A 23,277-nucleotide genomic window follows, 5' to 3' on the forward strand; every position below is an offset into this window, starting at 1 on the left:
CCCAGGCCTTACACCAAGCCCACCCATGGCTTACACCTTTCCCTCCTCCTCAATCTGCCCCGGAGGATTGGAGTGCTTTCCAGAATTGTGTGGGTGGTAGTGCATGGCTGCTGCAGGAGAAAGGGGGAGTATGCCAAAATTGTCTCCTCCCCACCATTGGAAATAAATTTATTCTACCTAACAATGACAGGATTATTTTTAAACATGATTTGGCAACTTAGTTGGAATATAGGGAAAAAATCCTCAGTGTAAACTAGTGTTCTGTGCTATGGTCATTTTTCTTTATGCCATACTAGGTAATAACATTCTGAAATATTACTTTTATGGTGGGAATGATTACTTAAGAAAACACTCAAAGCATGTTGGAAGACAGTGAGAAATGAGCCTAATCAAAACGAGCATAAATTCTTGCAAACAGAACTGATTTGACCAAATTGTAGGGAAGGGATGGGCGGAGGGGAGAGAGAGAGCTGTCTGCCCTGGGTCTGTTGAGGGTGCTTAAAATTGATAATCCTAACCTATTCTCTGCATTTGCAGATGTTTCCTTGTTATGGTTGCAAAGCATGTGGATTCAACATTTCAAATAGGTCCATTATTTGCTTATGTTATCTGATGTTTATATGTGCCAAATTGGAATTTTATTTTGAAAGTGCAGACATAAAAAGACACTTGGACAAAAAGACATCTGCCAGCTTGCTATAAAGCCCACATTTTAGCAATACTGTCAGGTTTACAGTGTTATTAGTTGGGCTTTCACTACAATTTCTTCTCTGGATGCTATGCTGTCAGTGTGCTCATTTTGGGTGTGAAAGAGAGGGTAGGGAGAAGGAGAGACTGCTTGATTTCGATAATCTTTAAAAGATCTAAAATGTGTAGGTTCAGAAGGAATATGCATCCATGAATATACACATATATAGGAAGAAATTCAGCATAGTGCTAAGGAGATCGCTCTGGCAGCAGAAGCATTTCTGCTTGCCTGCTGGAATGATCTGCCCTCTCCCACACTGTCCTCCACTGTTCCAGGGGTTCTGCCCCCAAATCAGTTTGGGGGCACATGATGAGAGTGTGGGAGGAGGAAGAAGAAGAAGAGGGAAAGCCCTATTGTGCTAGTGCAGGGACGTCCAACAGGTTGATCGCGATCTACTGGTAGATCCCCAGGAGGTTTTGGTAGATCGCGGTCGATCGCCGGTTCCCTTTCCTTAGCGTTGGTTAAATTGAATCCAGTCCCTCTCCCTCCCCCCCACCCTCCATGGTCGCACAATCTGCAGAACGGAAGACTGAGTTTAGTCAGCAAGTGAGTGGCTGTTCCTTTCTCTCCCCAAGAACCCCCCAAAATGGGGCTTTCCTCCTCCCTAAATAAAGGTCAACAACTTTGACCTGAACCCCCCCCCCAAAAAATGGGAGTAGATCACTGCCAGTTTTTAATTCTGTAAGTAGATCTTGGGAGTTGGCCACCCCTGTGCTAGTGGAAGTCTTTGTGCAAGCTTCCACTAAAAAGACTAGTTAGTTAGTTAGTTAGTTAGTTAGTTAGTTAGTTAGTTAGTTGGTTAGTGTATTGTTGCAGGGTGATAAAGAGTTGCACTTCATATCCCAAAATGTGGTAGAACATAGAAGGCCCCTCTCACTGCACCACAGCCTCAACCCATCATTCACACTCTTCCTCTTACGCACGCACACACACACACACACACACAGAGAGAGAGAGAGAGTACATACATACACATCAAACCATCACCATCACAAAACTGTCTATTTGTGTTTGTTCCTCTGTCATATTTATTCCATTATGACTGTGTTATCCTTTCACTTCTTGAACACATATTTAATAGACTAAGAACTATGACTTCCATTTGATAACATAATATAGGGAGCAACAACTGAGGACAGAAGGGAGGTGCTATTCAGGGGGTGAAAGGAAGTTTAGCTCCAAGACCCTTTGTGATTAGCAGTTCTTAAACATTTCCTAAATAAAAAAGAGATTTTTCTGAGAATTTGACTGTTGAGTGTATTCAGAGATGGGGTGGGGGGTTGTATATGTGCACTATTGCACACTGCAGTTTATGGGGAAAACAAACCAACTTTTCAGGCATATGAGCAGAAGACCAAGTACTAGAGCCCCCCCCCTGTTTTTTTGTTTTCCTCTCTGAAATGCCTTTAGATTTCTTAAGGATCACCTTATAAAACAGACATCCATTAAGTTCCAGAAAACACGCAGAGTATTAACTTGTGCAAAACTAGCCCTGGGAAGGAGCATGTTTTTAAATACATGGTCCAATTAGTTCTGCCGCATTTGAGCGCTTAAAGAGCAATTACAAAACACCTCAAGTTGGGGGATGCTGAATGAATTGTGGGCATTTTTTCTCCCCATGGTCTCTCTGATGGAATGAAATCCTGTTCAGTTCTATTCCACCAACATCTCACACACAGATATTGGTGTCAGTTTAATAATATTTGACAATAGTGCCAATTTAGAAACAACAACCCATTGCTGAAAAATGTAAGTTTTTGTTCATTTGACATTTGTGCTTAGGGTTTCCAGAATTTTATGATTATATTTTGGTTCGGGGCAATAGGGTGTTTTCCCCTCTTAACTACTTTTAATTTCAGTTGTGTTACATTTACAGTGGAACCTATGTTTATGAACACCTCAGTTTACGAATTTTCGGTTTACGAACGCTGTGGACCCATCTGGAACGGATTAATTCACTTTCCATTACTTTCAATGGGAAAGTTCGCTTCAGTTTATGAATGCTTCAGTTTATGAACAGACTTCCGGAACCAATTGTGTTCATAAACCGAGGTACCACTGTAGCTTCCTTTTCTTAAAAAAAGAAACACCAAAACATTTTCAGTACAGTACATTCCGTAGGATTATAGGAAGCTGCCTTATACCAAGTCAAACATCTTGCTCCATATTGCCTCTGCTGACTGGCAACAGCTCTCTGGCAGGGGTCTCTCCCAGCCTTCTCCGCAAAGACCAGGTATTGAGTCTGGGGCCTTTTGCATGCAGAACAGATGTTTTGCAACTGAGCAATGGCTCTTAAAAGAACCAGTGCAGCGTATCAATTCCTTGGTGTGATCTATGTCAGATATTTCACACTCCCAGACAGCTCAGGGCATCTTGCATACAATGCCTGGTGGCCATCCATCCAAGTTGGATAAGACAACAGCAAAGAATGCCTTGGGCATCCTCCTGCTCCTTTTGTTCAACTTTTGGCAGCTTTAATGGTCTTAATTGTAACCTATTTCGCAGCTTCATGTTCCTATGATCTGAGCAGCATGGGCTGATCATGTCCTAAAACCTACATGTTGAGAGTCTTCATCTCCCAGAGACATTGAGTTTACTATTTATTCAAGGAGAATGTTTCCCTGGTGACTGCTTTTGGCTCCTCTGGCAATGCTGCTAGTCCGTTTTCTGTGCGAGTGTCTTTGGAATGTTGTACTGTGTCTCACTGAAGATGAGTCTTGGTCTCTCACTCTTTCCCTCTATTTCTCAGGGGAACCATCTGGACACACCGTGTCTTGTTTCTGGAAGAGAGAATCCTCAGTCGGTGGACTTTCTTCACCATTTGGAATGCTGGCAAACAGGGAAGGAAGCTCTTTAGGAGTTTGACTCCAGCTAATCAGAAAAAAGTGAGTTTACAAGGAAAAATGCACGAATGCCACTTAAGAAATGATCATTCTTGCTGCCATATATTTTAATATTCATTTACTTAAGTTTCATCCTTCCACTTATTATCTTGGTATGAAGAAATACATAGCCATATTTACACTGCTGGTGGGTTTTTTTTAAATGCTAAAATTGGTTTTAAAATGGCATAGCTGAGACAAGAGATGTCATTCTAAATGCCCCATGGAAGATACTTTTGGGCAACGCTGGCCATGCTGTGTCAGGTTGTCTTGTATATGTGTGACTTGTTACCGTTTCAAACATGTACCATAGAATCATAGAATCATAGAGTTGGAAGAGACCACAAGGGCCATCCAGTCCAACCCCCTGCCAAGCAGGAAACACCATCAAAGCATTCTTGACATATGCCTGTCAAGCCTCTGCTTAAAGACCTCCAAAGAAGGAGACTCCACCACACTCCTTGGCAGCAAATTCCACTGCCGAACAGCTCTTACTGTCAGGAAGTTCTTCCTAATGTTTAGGTGGAATCTTCTTTCTTGAAGTTTGAATCCATTGCTCCGTGTCCGCTTCTCTGGAGCAGCAGAAAACAATATTTCTCCCTCCTCCATATGACATCCTTTCATATATTTGAACATGGCTATCATATCACCCCTTAACCTTCTCTTCTCCAGGCTAAACATACCCAGCTCCCTAAGTAGTTCCTCATAATGATTGCAGTTGTAGGCTTGCTCACATGTGAACACTGTGAGCTGTGTCTATACATGTGCAAATGTTTGTGTGAAAGAGCACACATGTCTAGAAAAATAGCACTGCATGCTTTGATGCCTTTCTGGGAACAAAGCAGAATAATGCTCAATAAATAGCCAACTTTGTTTAATCTCCCTGCAAGCAAATCAGGACAAATGCTCAATAAACAGGTTGTCTGGAAGCAACCCCCTAGAATCAAATGACTTCCCCCCCCTGTAACTAGCCTTGAACCATTAATGCACTCCCAAACAACTGCAGAGAGAAAGCATGAGAAAGAAGACATGATAACCTGTTTAATCAGCAATTCTGAGACCACCCATCCAGGCAACGGAAAGGACACATACAGCCCACAAAGTGCAGCACTGCACATTTCGTCAAGACAGATTTAGTTAGCAGAGAATAATGTATTGTCATTAACTGGAGTTAAAATGCATTGGAAACCAGCCCCTGAAAGCAGACAACAACCAGTGCATTGAGTCTGTAATTTCATGGATTACATTATTATTTTTATTAAGTTGGGTAGTGCCTAAAGATCTTCAACACTATACAGAACATTTTAAAAGACAGAAGTCCTGCCTGCAGGCTTACAGTCATTGGTCATCTGTAGAAAAGTCTGATTGTAAGAAATACTTAAATCAAACCATATAGCCCTTACTAGGATTTCATCATAATTAACCATGTGAATAAAAGCATACAGTGGTACCTCTTGTTATGAACTTAATTTGTTCTGGAGGTCTGTTCTTAAGCTGAAACCCTTCTTATCCTGATGCACGCTTTCGCTAATGGTACCTCCTGCTGTGTGCGTGCCTCTGGCGTGCAACTTCCACTCGCATCCTGGGGCAAAGTTCACAATCAGGAGCAACTACTTCCAGGTTAGCGAAGCTCGTAGCACCAAAGTGTGTGTAACCAGAAGCGTTCGTAACCAGAGGTACCACTGTATATAGTAAGGGATAGAATCCATAGGAGTGTGCCTCCCAAGGCAGTGTCTGGAAGGAAGAGCTAGGAAATAAAAATGCATGCATTTCTGTCCTGCTTTGTGCAAGCTAGATGTGACTCACAGCATCCCTTATCCAGAAAAGGAACCAGACTGTAGAATATTGTGCTTTTGAATATCCACTTCCTACCTCTTAGTGACAAAGAAAGCATACTTCTGTACTTTTCTGGATGCCAGCTGAAACTCAGTTTTGGAATCTCTCAAAAGCAATCATCACCTGGAATCCAGGAAAATTGCAGTGAGGGAATATGCAGTTGGACCCAGCTTCTCCCTTGTGTTCTGTGGAAGCTGCACATGAACCCAGTTCTCCTGAACGCTTGTTCAGTACTTTATTTGCAAGGCCACCTTCCTTCACTGTAAACTTAGCGTTGAATGGATTATTGCCAGCATGAGAAGCTTAAGTTCTGGACACATGCAAATGATTACTACTTTTTTTAAAGCTGACTGAAGTCTGTGCACTCCAGAATGTTGAGTCACCATAGTCACTTGAGTGCAGTTTGCAAAATGGTTTGATGTTGCTATGGAAATTTCATCATTTTCCTCCATCGTTGTGCAATGCTTTCTACAAAATCCCCTTGTTTGCTTTCATTTATCTTGGATTCTAGCTGATGCAATTGTTTCAGAGACTGTGGGTGGAGATGGGGATTCAGTCTTACACAAGGCAAGACCTCTGGACACAGCAAGCCAGCCTTTGGGACCTCTTTTTCCAGCCTGTTGCTTGTTTAGCCCTCTCGCTTATCGGGTGAAATTCTCACTGGTGTAAGCAAGTTACAACTTCCAAAACTTGGCTTGCGATTGGCTTCTTAGCCCCTGTGCCATTTATAGAACCGCATGCTAGAAACTCAAGGTTGCCACCCACTGAGAGAAGCCGTGGTGCAAGAACAGAATGATGCAGCTGTCTGTGGTGTTTCGCCATCAGGCGAGTCAGCTTTTCCTCTTATTACAAAATGGAGAAGCCCTTCCTAGTGCTGGTGTGGCTCTGATTAACTGAGATGCTGACATTCTTCCAAGCTGACCTTTGCATAACATTTGCTTTGGCAACACTTAAGGCCAGGATATTATTTTGCTTGTATCAAGGTTGTAATTAGTCTCTTTTCTTTCTACTTTATTTTGCTATGGAAAACAGCTGGCAGCATTAACCCTTAGATTTCTGGTTGTTGTTTTATTTTGATGGTTGTCTTTATTGCAGCTTTTTAAGGGAAACTGCTTATGACACACACCTCCTTCCCTAACATGTAGCTGTCTAAACAGGAGAGCATTTCACTAGATTTGTGGTCAGTGCAACCACTCACATATGTGTGAGATTAGCTTTCTGTGCTCAGTGGTAGAGATCTGCAGCGTACTGAACTTTCAGAAGAGTCCAGTGCATGTTAGAACTTACGTGCTGCCAACTGAAGCACAGAAGTTCTTATTGGATCAAATACATTGGGTCTTTCCTCTGACCAGAGTCCAGTAGACACAGAACTCCTGGTTTGGGTTTGGCTGTCCTTGGCTCTTCCTATCCGTAATCCCTTATCATTGCCTTTCCCCTCTTTCTGTTGACATCAAGGTTTGCAAATGACAAGGTGCAAGGGGTTGTTTTTGTTTCGCTTGCTCCTTTGTCAAGCATTATGCATTTATTTGGCCATGCTGACATTCATACGCTGGGCAGCTGACCATGAAGATTTTGATAGCTCAGTATAAATAGGAGGATGGTTTTTTGGAATGCATCATGAACTCAACAATCCTGAACTTTTACAGCTGCTCAGTGATGTAAACACCCATCTCATTGTGCACTGGTGACTGTGTAGGTGCCTTTTCATATCTGAGGGTAGCCTGGATAGGAGAAGAAACTCTAGTTTGAAGACCCTGCTGAACAACAGGAGGAATCAACCTGCTTCCCACCCAATTAGTGCATCAAACACTACAAAAGACAGAGATGTGTACCCTTGGCAATCAGGGCACCTATGTCTCCCACACCCTGTTAACTGGGGACCATTTTCATGGACCAACCTACAGAAAGCCATGGAGTGTTGCTTTAACGTTCAGTTTTATGGGCTTCATGTCTGAGCAGTTTTAAGGAAGCCCAGCTTCCTAGCTGTACCTTTCTCAGATTCAAGGGATTGACAGGGCAAAGTTATAACATTTCTGCAAGAGTGAAGTTGAACAGACCCTTTTTGTTTTAAAAAACACACACATCCGATTCACCTCAAGGTTGCAGCTGTAGATAGAAACCCAGATTTTTACTGGATGTTTAAAGGGTCTGTTTTGTCTGCTTTTTGCTTGTCAGTCCAGCCTCAGCATCATGAATGTTTGGGTTACTTTTATGAGCTTATTCCCCTTATTGATTCAACGCAAGGAGATTTAATGAGAAAAGCACAACATAAGCAACATAGGCTACACATATGGGAACGTGCAAGTCCATAAAGTTTTCTGTACTGGAGATACTATGCAATTGGATTTTTTTCAGACTTGTTTGAAGTTTATTCTGTGAGTTTATGGATAAACTAATGCATATCAGAAGGACTGGAAATGTTGTACACACTTCCCGGGCATTTGCCCAAAGCTCCTGCCCCAACACAGGCAACCAGCTACTCTAGAGATCTTCATGCAGTTAAGTTGGAGGTCTGAAGAGCTGTGCACATTCAGTTGAACTGGCTGAAAAACTATCTCCAGAGTTTTACACTTAATCATGTGGCTATCTCAAGAGCAGCTAACACACCTGGAGACTTTGGAGGAAGGGTTTCCATGCGCGCGCACACCCTGGTGGTGTAAGCCTGAACATGGTTGAAGAAGGTTGGCAAGTATATTCCCAATCAGATGTAGAACATAAAATCTTGCGATGCAGCCACACACACACACACCTGATTCCTGAATCCTTCCACATCAAACAAAAGGGGTGGGGAGATTATGGAAGGAAGTTGGACTGGGCAATAAGAAAACATGGCCATAGTTTCTTCTGTAGCAACCTGTGTGTTTGCTAACTTGGTCCCCTTAAAATGCTGCTGGACTCCAGTTCCCATCAGCCCATGTCAACATGCCCAATAGTCAAGGATGATGGGAACTGTAATCCAATAACATCTGAAGTACCAAAGGTTCCCTGTCTCTGATTTAGAATCTTGGTTTCAACTTCTCCTCCCCGCAAAAGCATGGCTATTTCAAGAGATGGTTTTGCAGTTGGACCGGAGGCAGTCAAGCTCATTAGTGTCTGCCAAGAGCAGTGTCTGCTCAGTATCCCAGACACTGTTTTTCACTCAACATGAGATCCTATAGGCAATGTAGGAGCTGTGGAATTATGACCCTTTCCCTGGAATATTGTGTTTTCTGATTGTTAGAACATTTGCCTTCTTGGTATATGCTATGCAATGCTTCATGCAGGCTTCATAAAAGACATAGGGGCCTACTGATGGGAGGGAAATAAATAAAGTGTATAGATCAATCCTAGTATTTTCAAGTTAGCAGTTTGTGTAAGCCCTTACCCAGAGTTCTGTTTATTCCATAAACAATTAGGCATAAATTCTCGCTCCATGACTCTTCCCCCACCCTTCTAATTAAAAAAGTAAATAGTGATGGCACAAAAATAAGCATCTTAAGACTAGACCACCCATGTGGGATATAGGTTAGTGCAGGAAGTACCTATTCGAAGACTGTTTGTGCACTACTTTAAACAGTTTCTGTGCTACCAAAGAATGAAAATTATGCATACAGAGGCCTCATATTTAGACTTTCATACATCTGATTGTGTATTGCAGGTTGCGTTCACTTCTTTTTACTGACAGAAATATTCATCAAGTGCTATGTTGGTTTTTGGTTTTTTTTAAAAAAACAAAGTTATGCCAAATATTAGTGCTATAACTTCAGTTTTGTAAACTGGATCTGGGAGGCCTGGACTGTGGCCAAGTTGATCTCTCAGCCTCAGTTCTTCCTATGTAAAAATGGGAATAACAGTGACCTGTTTCACAAGTGCTGGCCCTTTATTAAAAAAAAGTGCACCGTTAATCCAAGCAAAACTGTATAGAAATTGGAGGCTTCTCTTTCACCTGCATCAAAAGGGAGTTTCTTATTATTTATTCAGGTACTACAAACCTTAACCAAACACACCAGTATTTGCATTCTATATTTATTATTTTCTGGTTTTCATTATAAGTCGTCTTCTCGGTCAGATGTACAGCAATAAATAAGGTAAAAAATTGAGTGAATAAATACTACACATACATGCCTAGATGGCAAAGCAAGACTTCAGAGATGGCTGTTAACACCCTTTTTTGCACTGCTCATTTAGCCTGATCCATAAATACTGCATTAGTCAATGTTTTTTGTAGATCCCTGTGTGATTCTGCAAACACATAATGTTCCATCTTGGAGCTATCACACCATTTTAAGCACTTTACACAAAATGTGTCGTTGTAAGTTGTGTATGCTTAAAAAACAACAACCCAGAAAGGCAAATATAAAAATGCTTTCAAAAAATTGATAAGATTTTTATAGAACCAACTTTAAGTTGAAACAGTTTATTCCCTCCTCCGATATATGTGGCTTCTCTCTCCTTGGTTTTGCTTTTTTTCAGAATGCATTTTCTACAGGACCAATACTCTTGGCTCTGGGTTGAGAGCTCATCAATCTTCCATCCTGCAAGCAGATGGATTTTAAACTGCCAAAGTGGCCACTTTAGCCTGGGCATAGATGCCCAGGGGAATAGTGTGTGGAAGGAGAAATTTTGTTATCTTGACCATTTTTAGCAACTTGGTAGGGGTGCTGTGTGTATGGTCTCTGACATTTGGGCAATAGTTAAGATAACTTAAAGACCAGGAAATAAAGAGATCGAGCTGTTCCTGTCATCACTGGCCATTACTGTAGTCTTAACTTGTACTGTGTTTTATATGCTGTCTTTCACTAGGACCTGGCATGGAGGAAATAGCTTGGTTCATTAATTTTAATTTTAAATGCATACAGACACCCCTTCCTCGAGACTTGCTTACATTATCCAAGTAAATATGTTCATTGTTGCAAGACTCTTGTATACAAGCACATAGCCACTCATTGTGATTCATGCTCACTTATTATGGAACTGTTGTTTTGTACTACTATTAAAACAACCTAGTAGTGCGCATGCACTACTACACACAGACATGCACACACAGATGTGTGCAACAATTAAATGAAATGTTCAATATCTCCATTGTTGCTAAATAGGACTTGATCAACTGTTTCCCTAATTTTTTTCTTTCTGGTCTCCTTTAGGTGGCTGCATTTTGCGATGTGGATACAAATAAAATCTCAAAAGGATTCTATACTTATGAAGAGTCGAAGGTTGGTGGCTGTCCTGATACATGCATGTTCTGAATTTCTGTCTAATCACTGTGGAGGAACAATGTCTAAAAATACATCATCATCAGCTCTTTAACTCTTAATATAGTTGTTGTGAGAGAAGTTGCAAATCCCGCATGGAGAAGCATAAATGTTGCAGTCAGAAGATGTAATTGCTATTGGATCAAAATATACAAAATCAGAAAATGTAACTACTGTTGTATTTAAATATACAAACTGGGATATATTGCTAAAATTATCTGTTGCCTGCTTTATTTGGGCTGCAGAATTGGGAACCACTGTAGAATTTGGATTTACATGTCAGCCTCTTAGCTGTTAAAGTAGAAAAGGAAATTGTAGGGTCCTTCTGATAGATGTGAAAAGGAAAAACATCTCGGCTCAGCTACTAGAAAGAAACACATGGCTCCTGTTTCTAAACTTGAGCAGAAACCACTTATATGTTTTTCAAGCTGGTCTTGCCAGTCGTGAAACCTGGAGGCGGGAGATAGCGGTGGTGGTGATGCTGGTTTGCTTTTTTTGAAAGAGACATTTGGCTTCTAAGCCCATGAGGTCCTAGACTTGAGCTAGATTCTGAGAAGGGCTGCAGGATGGGTTGGGAACAGATCCCGCACCGCATTTGGCAAGCAAGGAGACATCCATGTGAGCTGATATTTCATCTTGTAATATGAACATTGATTTGAGATTATTGGCTGGCTTTGCGCAGCTTTCTAAACAACCTTACAAAGAAATGGAGGTTTTGGTTTGTTACCAAATCAGTGGCCCATAGTAGAATGAAGGGCTCTCTGTCCCGTTCCTGAACACTAGCTGGCAGCCTTCACTCTCCTTATGAATGGCTGTCATCTTGGGTGAGAGTGAATAGTCAGAAGAGAATGAACTATTCAGAATGAAAAGATTGCCTTAGAAATACAGAACGGCGAAGAATGAGGAGCAAAACTAAATTTCTAAACAGAACATTTCCCACTAGGAAATCCAGTTCCTGCTGCTTTTCCTCTTCTTTGCCAGACAGTTACCCTGAAAGGGAGGCTGTAAAATTAATACAGTAGAAGAGGGGTTTTTTTGGGGGGGGGGGGAGAAGGTAGGTTGTGAATTAGCTTCTGTTATGTCAATAAATTAGGCCAGCAAAAGGAAGGATGTTGCTTCTGGGGCTGGATTCTGCTCATTCTGGCATCAATGGGAATTTGCTGCCTGCTTAACGAGGGACTAGGACTTCATATGCAGAGGCTAAAACAATATTTTGAGGAAAGTGGGATATCTATGGGGGTATAATTTATATCTTTTTATGTGTCGGGGGGCGGAGCCCTAAATGCTGCTTCCTCTCAAAATGACAGTGCTGGAGGTAGGAGTATTTCCACTTAGCTCCGGTGAGGATAAGCTAGGGAGAGCAAAACTCGGAGGGGAAAGAGGCACAAGCAGAAGGCACCACTCACAACACAGCAGCACACAGGGCAGCTTGCGACCACAGAACCCGAACTAGGCCAGGAATTATGCCATTCAGTTTAGTGGGCTGCAATGCAGCTATGGGATATAAGTTAACAAGAAATGTGCTTCTCTCTCCGTAGGAAAATCCCAAGCCCAGAATCCCCATCCTGCATTTCAGAGATGCTACCCCACCTTTCATTATTTGTGTGAAGTTGGTGAGTATAATTTCATTATCTAAGGCAAGCGTGTGGAATCCACACCAAATTAAAAGTTGTGTTTTCAGTTGCAATAAAGCACGCATTTATTCCTAGTTTGGTTTCGTTTGTCCCAACTTGGGGCATTTTTTTGTCCTCGAATTGACAGATAAAAGGAAGTGTAAAATTTGAGGATTTGGGCCAGGGCTGCACCACTACTGACTTCATATTAATTGTTGACTGAAGCCCACCTGGTAAACCAGTGCGTTCTTTGCTGCCTTCAAGTGGTGCTCAGTCATGTCAGAAACACACAGAAAGAGGAATGCTAAAGTTTTAAATTACCTAGAAAAGCACCATATCAAAACCACTCACCCAAGCAAACCCATTTGTTATTGAGAGCTGCAGCTGCAGTTGCATTTTTTTAAAAAAACAAAACAATTCTTTATAAATAATGCGTCCTTCCTCCCCCCAACCCCCTTTTTCCTTTTGTGTCTTTTCTATCATAAGCCCAGGAACTGTCTTACGGTATTTCTGATCTTTGTAAGCTGCTCTGGAAGTCCTCTTTTTTTTTTAATGAAGAGGAGAATAAAAATGCATGCATTAATGAAATAAAAACATACCTCTTTTAAAGAGGATGCATTTTAGGGCTCACTTTTCTGGCGCTACTAACTTCATGAATAGAGCCATCACGTTTCAATAGCTCTTAGTGACACTAAGGTGGATGAGGGAAGCTTTGTAATTAGCCACTACAATTTTACCTGTGTTGCTCTAAAATCTGTTTTGTTTTCTTGAGAAATTAGCAGGGGAGGAATGATTGCATGGCCCCTGTGGTTTAATTCTTGCCCTGCGCTGTGAGAGGGAAACCACTACCAAGATTTTCATTAAAGTTGCATCTCTCCTTAGTGATGGGGATGTGATAGTTACGTTGTGCAAATTATCCTGCTACTCATAGTCCTTCCCCCTACCCTGAATATTTCAGCTAAACTGGATCAGCTTATTTTCCATCTTATGTTGTCAAGCAGAACTAACTCAGCAACGTCAGCAGACAGGTAGCAGAGTTAAACCAAAATGCTCCAACAAGTTTATATCACCTGTGAAACGTGGTAATAGTATACTAAGACACAGATGGTTATTGGATATTGGTAGAATGCCTTGGAGATGAGCATAGATCAATTCATAGAAAGCACAACATGAAGGCGCTTTTTTGATTACTGCTTAAAACTTCAGTTGCACTGAGAGTTACCCTTTGCATTTCATGTCGGGAATTTTTTAACTCCCCTTTAAAAAAACGCTTCACAGCAGCTAAATGACTTGCCAACTGGAAATGCCTTTCTTCTGTTTCCTCTCTATTCTCACTTTGCAATGTTTTGCTTCGCATCCAGTTTGAGCTGAAAACCTCACTCCGCCTCTCTTTTCCAGCAAGAAGAAGTAACTTGTGGTTTCTAAGGGTTGGATGAGTCCCCTCTTTGCAGGCCTGATGGCAGAGGAAATAGTTTCTAAACTGGTTAAAACTTGCTGAGAGAAGTTGAACTTTTGTTGCTCTATGGTGATATAATGCAGGCTAAGGATAAATCCGAGGATTCAGACCGATATGTATTTCTGGGCCCCTTGAACTTTCGTTTCTGCACAGGCCACATATGAAAGAGGAGATGAAAAACAAACCTACCCCACTGCTGTGTATTTAATTTCCCCCAAATGCATGAGCCCTTCCTCCTCCCCAGCCTCTGCTGACACTCCTGAAAGAGATGAAGGGGGAGATGCAGCACACAGTAAGCCCTGCAGACAAAGGACAGCAGGGAGTGTTTGGAGGGAGAGGGGCAAAAGAGGGGGAAATGGCACAGGCAGGCAGCCTTATTTAATGAGTAGTAGGAAGCCAGAGTCAGCCCTGCGATGATGTTGCAGCACAAAAGCTGCAACCATTATAAGCTGCATTTAAACATCAACATCTTATCTAGGAAATAGTATTGCAAACCAGGACTTTGCTGCATTAGGCAAGAAACAATATGGTTGCTTTGCAATGTTCCATTTTGGACACCACAGTTCAAGAAACATGCTGGCAACCTGGAGAGGATTCCGAAAAAAGTTGAGACATACTAATGAAAGGGAATGAGTACTAAAACTGCTGCAGATGGAAGAGATGCGAGTTCTCTGGTAGGAAAATAAAGTCAGAAGGTAGAGGCAAGAGAGGAATTGCACATAAGTGTTCATTTGATGAGAAGCAGCATAGCTCGTATATGATAGATGACGATAAAGAGGACTTAGGTTTGTAAAATATTTTTGGCAGATGTGGTGGTGTGAGTTGTTAATTTCAGGTTTAAAACATTCTCCAGATTCAGTGTGGTGTTTGTTTTCTCTACCCTCCTTTGGTTTGATCCCTGCTTATGGCCCACTGAGCCATGTATCATACAGCTTAACCTTGTAGTATCCTTGGTCGCTGAATGATCTGACCTAGAGTTTTCCAAATTGTGTGTCGTGACACATAAAGTGTGTTGGATGCAGTGTATAGGTGCCTTGCGTGAAAGCTCCCCACGCTCCTCCCGGGGCTGGAAAGGGGTTAGTTTAACCTCCAGTTTGCTAGTAAAATTGAATTACTGTGTCGTGAAATGATGCATGTCTAAAAAGTATGTAACGAACATGAAAAGTTTGGAAAGCACTGGTCTGATCTTTAATTGGGTGCCTTAAGCTTGTATGGTTTTGGTATACCCAGACACTCACGTGGCCCAAATCAGTCCTGGATTTGGTCACATCTATTGCCTGTATTTTTAACTGCAACCCACCAAACGTGGAAGGCGATTGTTGATGTGTTGTTGTTGTTGTTGTCACCATCTGGGTTATGCACTCACATGCCACTGCCACACTTATATTTTACTACCAGTAGGTTAAAAAGCATATACAGCATGGCCAGCCCATTTCTGGATTCATCAAGTTTTTCTTCCAGCCACAGTAAAAACTATACTGTTTAATTACATAGAAATCAGTGATAACTCCTTAGGAGGTGCCTGGGGAAGAGGGCCTGGATAGCCGGCCTTGTGCATCCTGAACATCTCTAGCACTTCCAGTGTTCCAGGGCCCTGGTCCAGATATGCAGAGGTGTCCGTACCAGGTGCATTTCCTTCCAAAACTTCCATTGCAGGTTAGATCTCATGGAATACTCTGCACCTCGATCCATTAGCTATGCAGCCCCAAGCCTAGGGATGAGATCCATGCAACCCTGCTGATTGTCATGAACCCAGCTGATCCTGCTCATCACATGCTGGGATATGCAATGGCTCCTCAAGGGCAAAGGCGGAAGTCTTTCTGAGTCCTGCTACATCTTTTGAATAGGAGATGGCAGGGATTTATACCTAAGGCTGTGTATGTGCAGAGCATATGCTCTGCCATTGCTTCCATCGTAATCTCCCTTGCTAATTGGGGGGGGGGGAAGCAGGGGGACATACTGTATTTTTCCATGTATAAGATGCCCCCATGTATAAGATGCCCCCTATTTTGGGGGACTCCAAATTAAGAAAACACCCCTCAGCACTACCTGTGTATAAGATGAGCCCCAATTTTAAACCTAATTTTTGGGTTTTTTAAAAACCTAGTCTTATACACAGAAAAATACGGTAATTTTTAGTATCTATAAATCTTAATTTCCAAGTGCCAGTTCATACTGTTTTTGTTCCCGCCACCACCCTTCCTTTCTGCAGAGTTTCCTTTTAAATATTATAGGCTAGATTTTGTTTTGTCACATACTTTGCAGTATGAAAATAGCTGAGATTCCCACCCCCCTCCAGCCAGTTTTTATCCAGCATCTCCCCCCCCCCATCCCGCTTTGGGCCTTAGAAATTACGGTAGAAGCTTAAAAGCACAGAATGACTAGACACTCACTCACTCCATTTATCATGCCAGTTCAGAAGTGGAAGCTATGCCAGATTACTGTCATGTAGTAACAAGGGTGTGAACTACAAAAAGGTCACAGGAGTGTGTTGATCTATAAATAGTTAACGCAGCACTGGCTGAGACTAATGGAATTGTTAGGTTTCATTAATGGTTTAGCATGAGTCTATAACTGGGCCCCTGAACGCCAGGGCCAATTGCACCCCTATACATTGCAGAGCTGTTTTTAGGGCATTCACCCAGGTATGTGGAGTGTGCAGTATTCAGACTTAAGGGGGCTTGTGATTGACTCTTAGCCAAACATGACAGGGAGGAGAAATGGCCAATCAGGAGAGGCTGTGGATGGTAAAAGCAGAATTTGACAGCTTAACTGGCAGACTAGGGGTTTTTGAGGCAGGATAAAGCAGTTCAGTTTCCTCACATTGGGGGAGGGGGAAGTACCTAGAAAATTGCTAGAGGTGTTTTACAGGCAGAGTAAAAGTGGATAGCCATACTGTACTAGGAAGAAATAGATTTAATAGAAGCAGTTCTGTGTGGGGAATTGTAAGTAAAGTTATTGTGTAAACCCGAAACGGAGTTTCTGACTGAAAATAAGTATTGTGCCTTTAATAGTGAAACCATCAAGCTTCATCCCTCGTTGAGAGTTTGTTAATAAAGATACAGCTCCCCCCCCCAATTCTGCCTCAGCTTTGGTTTGTGCCTAGCTCAGTGAGTAAGTTGCCGCAGGAACCCCAATATCAAGAGTCATTGCCATGGAATTATATGCTACCACATATAGGGAATCCTTGAATTCTCATTTCTTATAGACCGGGATTGACCAAGGCTTAAAAAGGTCAACAGACTTGGTCATCTTCAGAGTTTCACTTCACAAGGCTATCTGGCTTTGTGTCACCAAACTGGAAAGCCTCACTAGGTTGTAAGGTCTTTGTGTGAATAATATACTTAGCAATGGGGAATCTCATTAAGTTTCTGTCTTTGAAGGAACCTGGCTGTTCTGGCGAAATTATCCAGAAGCAAGTATCTGCATTTTGGGCTGAGAGAAATAGGGTTTTTCCACTCCCAGGAATGAATGGTCTGTCAGAGATTACGTGTTAAGATGTGAGAAACAGGCTCTCTTTAGCTTTGGATGGCTGTAAGGCCTGGGCTGTTTGCTTTGGAAACAGTTTAAACCTATGGGTGGAACTTCTACAATTGCCAGCTGTGCGGCACACCTTCCATCCTGAAAGCAGCTCCTGGCTAGCTTGTTTTGGCATTCTCTTTAAAGTCTTCCTTGGTTGGAAGAATTACCCAGTGCGCACCCTACTGGGTATTCAGTAAAAATATGTATTCAGCACGTGAAGGCAAAGGGTGTCAGCTGGATCAAGCAGAGAATGTTGCTCTCCGTGTTTGTGCGTGTCTTTAAAGTCTATCCACTTATAAAAGCAGAATTTTATCTTTTTTGCTATTGCCCTTAATCCAGTATGACTCTGCACTCCTTTTGTGTTTGGTCAAATTCAGAGAGAATCACCCAACTTTTCCAGTTCTTTGTCCATGCAGCTGAAGCTTAATAATAATAGGGCAGTTTTTTGAGGTGGTACAATGTCGTGAATTCTGTGATTCAAAAGGTTTTTAGGTTGAAGATATTGTATGTAGCTCTGTAAGGATTGTGTTGAGAGAGAAGGCTCACTGTCTCATGCCATGGTTTAATACGGGAACACGCTTTAATCCTACAGATATTGCTGTAGGATCTCCAAGTAGCAACTAGAATCCAGCTTTGTATATGCCTCCATGCAGATATGTTCTCCTTAAGTCTGTGGAACTTTCATGCACTTTGGGACTATCGAATTAAGGCAAATCTTCATGTTAGCATCCTACTTTTCAAAAGTGTTACATTACTCTTTATTCATACTCAGAAGCAGTAGCTCCTTTGTTGTTACTAATCTTAATGATGGAGTATTATTTAAGGCTAATCCAACTGGAAACATAAATTACAAGCACTCTGAAATTAAAGGCTCAAGAGAAACGCTGAAGTTGCGAATGATGTCATCTGCTTTTCTTGCCAATCACAAGGTTGGGTGGAGGGTATCATCACATTAGACTGTGCAGGATGGCAAGTAGGCACAAATTTCCTCTTCGTACAGTAGGTAGGATTTGAAGGAATCGCCAGTAGACAGAGTTAATAGTCCAGTTGCTTAGTGAAAACAGCTCTCAATAAAGAACCCATTCATTATGCAAAATCCACCAAATCACTAATATGTTGAGTTGTCATCAGAATGTTACTTGTTTAAGTCGCTTGAAAAGTAACACCTGTGGGTCAAAAATGTAGTGCTGCTATTGCCCCCCCCCAAAAAAAAGTAGGTCTAGGTCCTCATCTGCAAGACGGTAGTTCTGGTAATAGCAATATTTGTGCTAGGGAGAAAGTTTTTCTTTCACCTTAACCCATCTCTGTCCATTTTTAACCTCCTTTAGCCTTCACTTGCTTTTATGCACTCTGTTGAAATCACTATCACCATGAAAGCTGGTGTTGCTCACTTCCTGGTCAAATTAAGGGCCTTGCATTCTCCTTGACCTACCTACTACCTAGTATTGAATCCATTGTTGTTGTTTGGGTATAGCAGGACATCAGGTGCTGGGAGATTTGCTGTTACCTGTTCTGCAACAGATGGACCCCCACCCCCCACCCCAGTCAAGTCATTCAAGGGAAGGGATAGTGCCTGATCAGAACTAAGGTATGTGCTGTAGTGTATGTGCTACAGCACATACTAAGATACTGTTCAAGCACAAGGAGTCTGCCTTTACAAAGCATCAAAGCAGTGTAAGTCTTCCCTCCCTCTTCATTACTCCGTAAAGGACATGGGGGTAGGTCACAGAATATGTAGAGTTCTATATGTCCGGGGGGGGGGGGGGCAGAGCAATGTCATCAGCATGTGCAAGTGTCAAGAGGGATGGGAGACCTGATGAGCTCTGATAAGCCAGTATTTGTATGACCCAGTATACTGCTGGAACCCCCTGGCTATGCTCTCTGGTCATTTCTTATCTGGAATAATGAAACCTCTATTAATAGATCGTAATCGTTATAATATGGATCAAATTTATTTCAGACTTGCACTCCCCCCCCCCAAAAAATATCCTAGACTGACAATAAACTCCCTTCAGACTTACCAGTAAGATATGCAGGTATCCCACATACAGTAAAAGGGCATGAAATGGAAAATGCTCAAGTTTAAGTCCTTAAATTATTGGACTTTACAGTGTGATTGTAGTCGAAATGTTCCTACAAGCTTAACATGTTAGGAAGAGAATCCTACACACCCGTATTGGACTCAGTTCAACTGACAATGACTGTTGCTGTGACTAAATATTAATATTGTATGCTTGCATCACAGAAGTGTTGTGGTTTCATAGAGGATTTACATAGTTTCGGGGCAGGAAAAGAAGCAAGGGTTGAGAAGGAAGGAGTACAAACTATTAACTGTATCTCTTAGCACAACTTTTAACTTGCCCACAGCAACCCAAAGTGATTTACAACCAACCAGACAGACAAACAAAAAAAAACACCAACCATATACACTCCTGTAAAGAAGGGTCTTTGAAATCTAAGTATGTCAGACAGATTCAACTAATTGATCTTTGTTTTGACAGGATTTGACAGGTGGACAGTTTGAGGAAAACTTGAAGCTGTTGAATCTGAAGGAAGCTGTGGATTATTATCATTTTAACTGAAGAATATGGTGCACTGGAAGGCTTTATGTTGCTAGACAAACCAGAGGAGATGCTAGCCTGTTTCTGCTCTCACCTCCAAAGGAATTCCTCAAAACAGGTATTAGTAAATTAAAAGGTGAAATACTTCTTGTATTTCCTTTAAAAGGGGGGGACAGCTAATGTTGGAGTGACAGCAAAGCTTAGTATACAATCTAATCTTTCTGTGAATGCTGCTCTCGATCTGAAGGTGTACAGAAGGAGTTTCCCACAGTTGATAGCATTTCAAGGTTGTCACTCCTTTGCACCTATCACACATTGTAAAGGAATACAGTGGTGCCTCGCTAGGCGAAATTAATTCGTTCCACGGGTCTTTTCTTATAGCGAAAAATTCGTCTAGCGAATCCCATAGGAATGCATTGAATTTTTTTTGGCCCATAGGAACGCATTAATTGAATTTCTATGCATTCCTATGGGAAACCGCGATTCGCTAGACGGATTTCTCGTAAAACGCATTCGTCTAGCGAGGTAACCTCCGCTCGAAAAAATCCTTTCGTTAAGCGGAAATTTCGTTAAGCAGGGCATTCGTTAAGCGAGGCACCACTGTAGTAGGATGAGATCCTGCTGATCTATTACAACCTGCATTTTGGAGGAAATGAGACAAGCCACCGCTTTGATGATTCCCCACCCTACCCTAGCTAACACGTTGAAATGTCTAGCATTATAGGGGACGCACACCCAATTGTTCTTGCATTGTTTTTTAGAAGGGTGCATTTACAGTTGGCCTATGTATCAAGAAGTGGTGAGGGCCTGTGTAATTCCAGCATTGACAGGAACAGCTGGAGGCTCCTCTAAGGTAAAGTCCCCCTATGCTGTGTGACACATGTGGTTTATATGCAGGGCTTAAAAAGGCTACACCTCAGGCTAGGTGGAAGTTGAATGCGAGAATTAGAATATAATTTACATAAAGGTGCTTGGAAACGGTCTCCATTATATTTTTGCCCCTATTGTGAGATTAACTAGTCATTTAGGGCACTCCTGTTCCATAGTAGTGATAATATATATTACAAATAATAATATAGCACCCTTCAGTTATATTCCTAGGGCACTTGCCCAGAAACAGTCTGCAGGTTTAAAACTGTCTGAAAAGCCTGGGGATGTTTTTTTAAACATCCTACCTGGAGCTACTGGGGCAATAAGCTGCTGTGAGCAGCATCCAAAGAATGTTTTTGGAAATGTTATTTTCCCCCACTCCCATTTTTGGCTATGCAAAAATGGTGCAAAATAAATTTGTCTAGACTGGAGAACCAAAGTGAGCCCCTCCCTCTGGTTGGTGTCTCATTTTACATCAGTGAAAGGGTCTTAAGCATGTAGCCAGAAGCATCTGATAAAGAGGAACAACCAGCAAGGTTATGTAGAAGTAGTTCTTGTTAGAAAACAGTCAGTATCTGAACACTGCCAGTGAATGTTAATGTATGGCAGGCTGAGAGTTTTCATATCAAATTGGTGGTGGGGACAGGAGAGTCAGCTATACTTCCTGTTTATAGAGGTAACATTTTTCCAGTTGAAATCACACAATGAATTTAGGTTATGATCCCATTGTTTTGGTGCCCTTCACACATGCCAAGAACATCAATAGTCCCTTTCCTGAACATCATTGTGCCACATTGCATACCAAGCATACAAACAAACCTTTTTGCTTGGAGTGTGTGTTTCTCTTCTTTCCCGTACAGCAAAGCTGCTAGCTGCCCTTCTATGCACAGCAACTGGAGTTGTGCATTTGTTCTTCTTACAAAAACAGTGGTACATAATTTCATTTGACAGGATAAAGTCCCTTAGTGCATGCAAACTGCCTTTATTGGTGCATTAACTATTCACTGCAAACCAAGCTAACAGCTGAAGAAGATGGACTATACAAGAAATGCTGGTAGGATGATCTTTCCAATAGATGTTTAATCTAGTTTGGGGAAAGAAACACAAAACATCAGCATACATATTGAACATGAAAGAGAATAACATGTGACCAAACTGCCATCTTGTGGTTAGAGATTAAGGAGTGACTAGAAATAGACTTTTGTTTTGTTAACATATATTTGAGTTTAAAACTCCTTCTGCACACAGCTTCTAAAAAGACGCTTCCACAATCCTGACTTTTCAAGTTGCTGTGACAGTAGCTCCTTCCTCCGTTGTATCTACTGCTCTGAAGAACTTGTTTTCCTAATATTGACTGTTTTCAATTATGTGCTCTGCAGAAAAGAAGGAAGAGCTGTGAGTTATTAAGAGCTTATTTTGAAACAAAATAGATTGACACCGCATCTGTAGAACTGAATAAATAGTTAATTTGTTATGCATAGATTTAAGATGCCTAACCTAAGTTTCCTTATGGAAGGGCTGATGCTACTGTACTGTGTATACATCAGTGCTGATTAAGGCTGGGCAATACCTGGTTTTTAACATCATGATATATCAGTAAATTGTGGTATTTAGCTGCTGATATATCACGATGTCTGAAATGTATCTTGGCTGCTTCTTCCTTCCCACCTTAGGGGGAGGAAGAAGGAGCAGAGATACATCACCCAGCCCCATACTCCTCTGGCTTGCACGAGCAAGAACATTTGGGGGGGGGGGCTTGATCAGGTAAGTGAGCAGCTTCCTGTACCCCTCAGTTGATCAAGCCCCCCCCCCACTCCAGCTCACATGAGGCAGAGGTGGGGGGCTTCCTTAAACTGTTCCGTTGGTGGCAGGCAACCTCCCACCCACCCCTTAGTGGAGTAGTTTAAGGAAGCCCGCTTCCAGCTCATCTGAGGCAGCGACGGGCACACAGTCTTCACATGGCTGAACCTTTTGAGCTGCAAGTACATTGTGGCTCCCCAGCCCCTGCCAGCACAGTGCACTCAGGGAGACGGGAGTGAGGTATGTAGAACCACAATGTATTGGCAGCTCAAGAAGTCTGAAGCCGCTATTGTGATCTAGAAGCCATATCAGCTGATTTATCGCCAGCTCCAATACCAATAATATTATTACAAATTATCTATTACCCCTGTTCAGAGCAACACATGTAAGCTCCAGTTGCTGATATCCAATACATTGTGGAGTGCAACTGGAGCACTACGTAAGTTGCACACATAGCAACTTTTGTATACCAAGAAATACCCTTTTGACCACTTCTCTTTATATTAAAAAGAAGAATCTTTCATGGCTACAAGTTTATTTAATGAATTCAACTGCAAGCTTCCTCCCCGCCCCCCAAAAAGGTGAATCAAGGTCAAGAGAGTTGGTAAAAGATACACACTTGAAATGTTCTTTCCTTATTTTGTAAAGCATTCTGTGGTTCTCTTTGTGAAATGTGAGCTCTGAAAGCTGGATAGCACTTGCATATTTTTCATACACTCCCTCTGAAAAATAGGGAATCAACCTTGTGTGAAAAT

The 23,277-nt window shown here is 41.9% G+C and overlaps 2 protein-coding genes across 8 annotated transcripts in view; one reads left to right on the forward strand and one right to left on the reverse strand.

Annotated features, from left to right (window-relative positions):
• The window catches only part of B3GNTL1 (UDP-GlcNAc:betaGal beta-1,3-N-acetylglucosaminyltransferase like 1), a 165,406-nt gene extending 145,482 nt beyond the window's left edge, over positions 1-19,924 (forward strand). For all 3 annotated transcript variants that reach the window (XM_035104653.2, XM_035104654.2, XM_035104657.2), the window contains 4 exons: positions 3,498-3,633; positions 10,593-10,661; positions 12,239-12,313; positions 19,793-19,924. In XM_035104653.2, the coding sequence (XP_034960544.1) occupies positions 3,498-3,633; positions 10,593-10,661; positions 12,239-12,313; positions 19,793-19,873 (361 nt within the window). In that variant the 3' untranslated portion in view covers positions 19,874-19,924. The remainder of the gene's footprint in view (positions 1-3,497; positions 3,634-10,592; positions 10,662-12,238; positions 12,314-19,792) is intronic.
• TBCD (tubulin folding cofactor D) overlaps positions 19,048-23,277 on the reverse strand; it is a 131,874-nt gene continuing 127,644 nt past the window's right edge. For all 5 annotated transcript variants that reach the window (XM_035104647.2, XM_035104648.2, XM_060271811.1 and 2 more), the window contains one exon: positions 19,048-22,095. In XM_035104647.2, the coding sequence (XP_034960538.2) occupies positions 22,087-22,095 (9 nt within the window). In that variant the 3' untranslated portion in view covers positions 19,048-22,086. The remainder of the gene's footprint in view (positions 22,096-23,277) is intronic.

The sequence above is a fragment of the Zootoca vivipara genome, chromosome 2 (assembly GCF_963506605.1).
Source record: "Zootoca vivipara chromosome 2, rZooViv1.1, whole genome shotgun sequence".
NCBI classification, from domain to species: domain Eukaryota; kingdom Metazoa; phylum Chordata; class Lepidosauria; order Squamata; family Lacertidae; genus Zootoca; species Zootoca vivipara.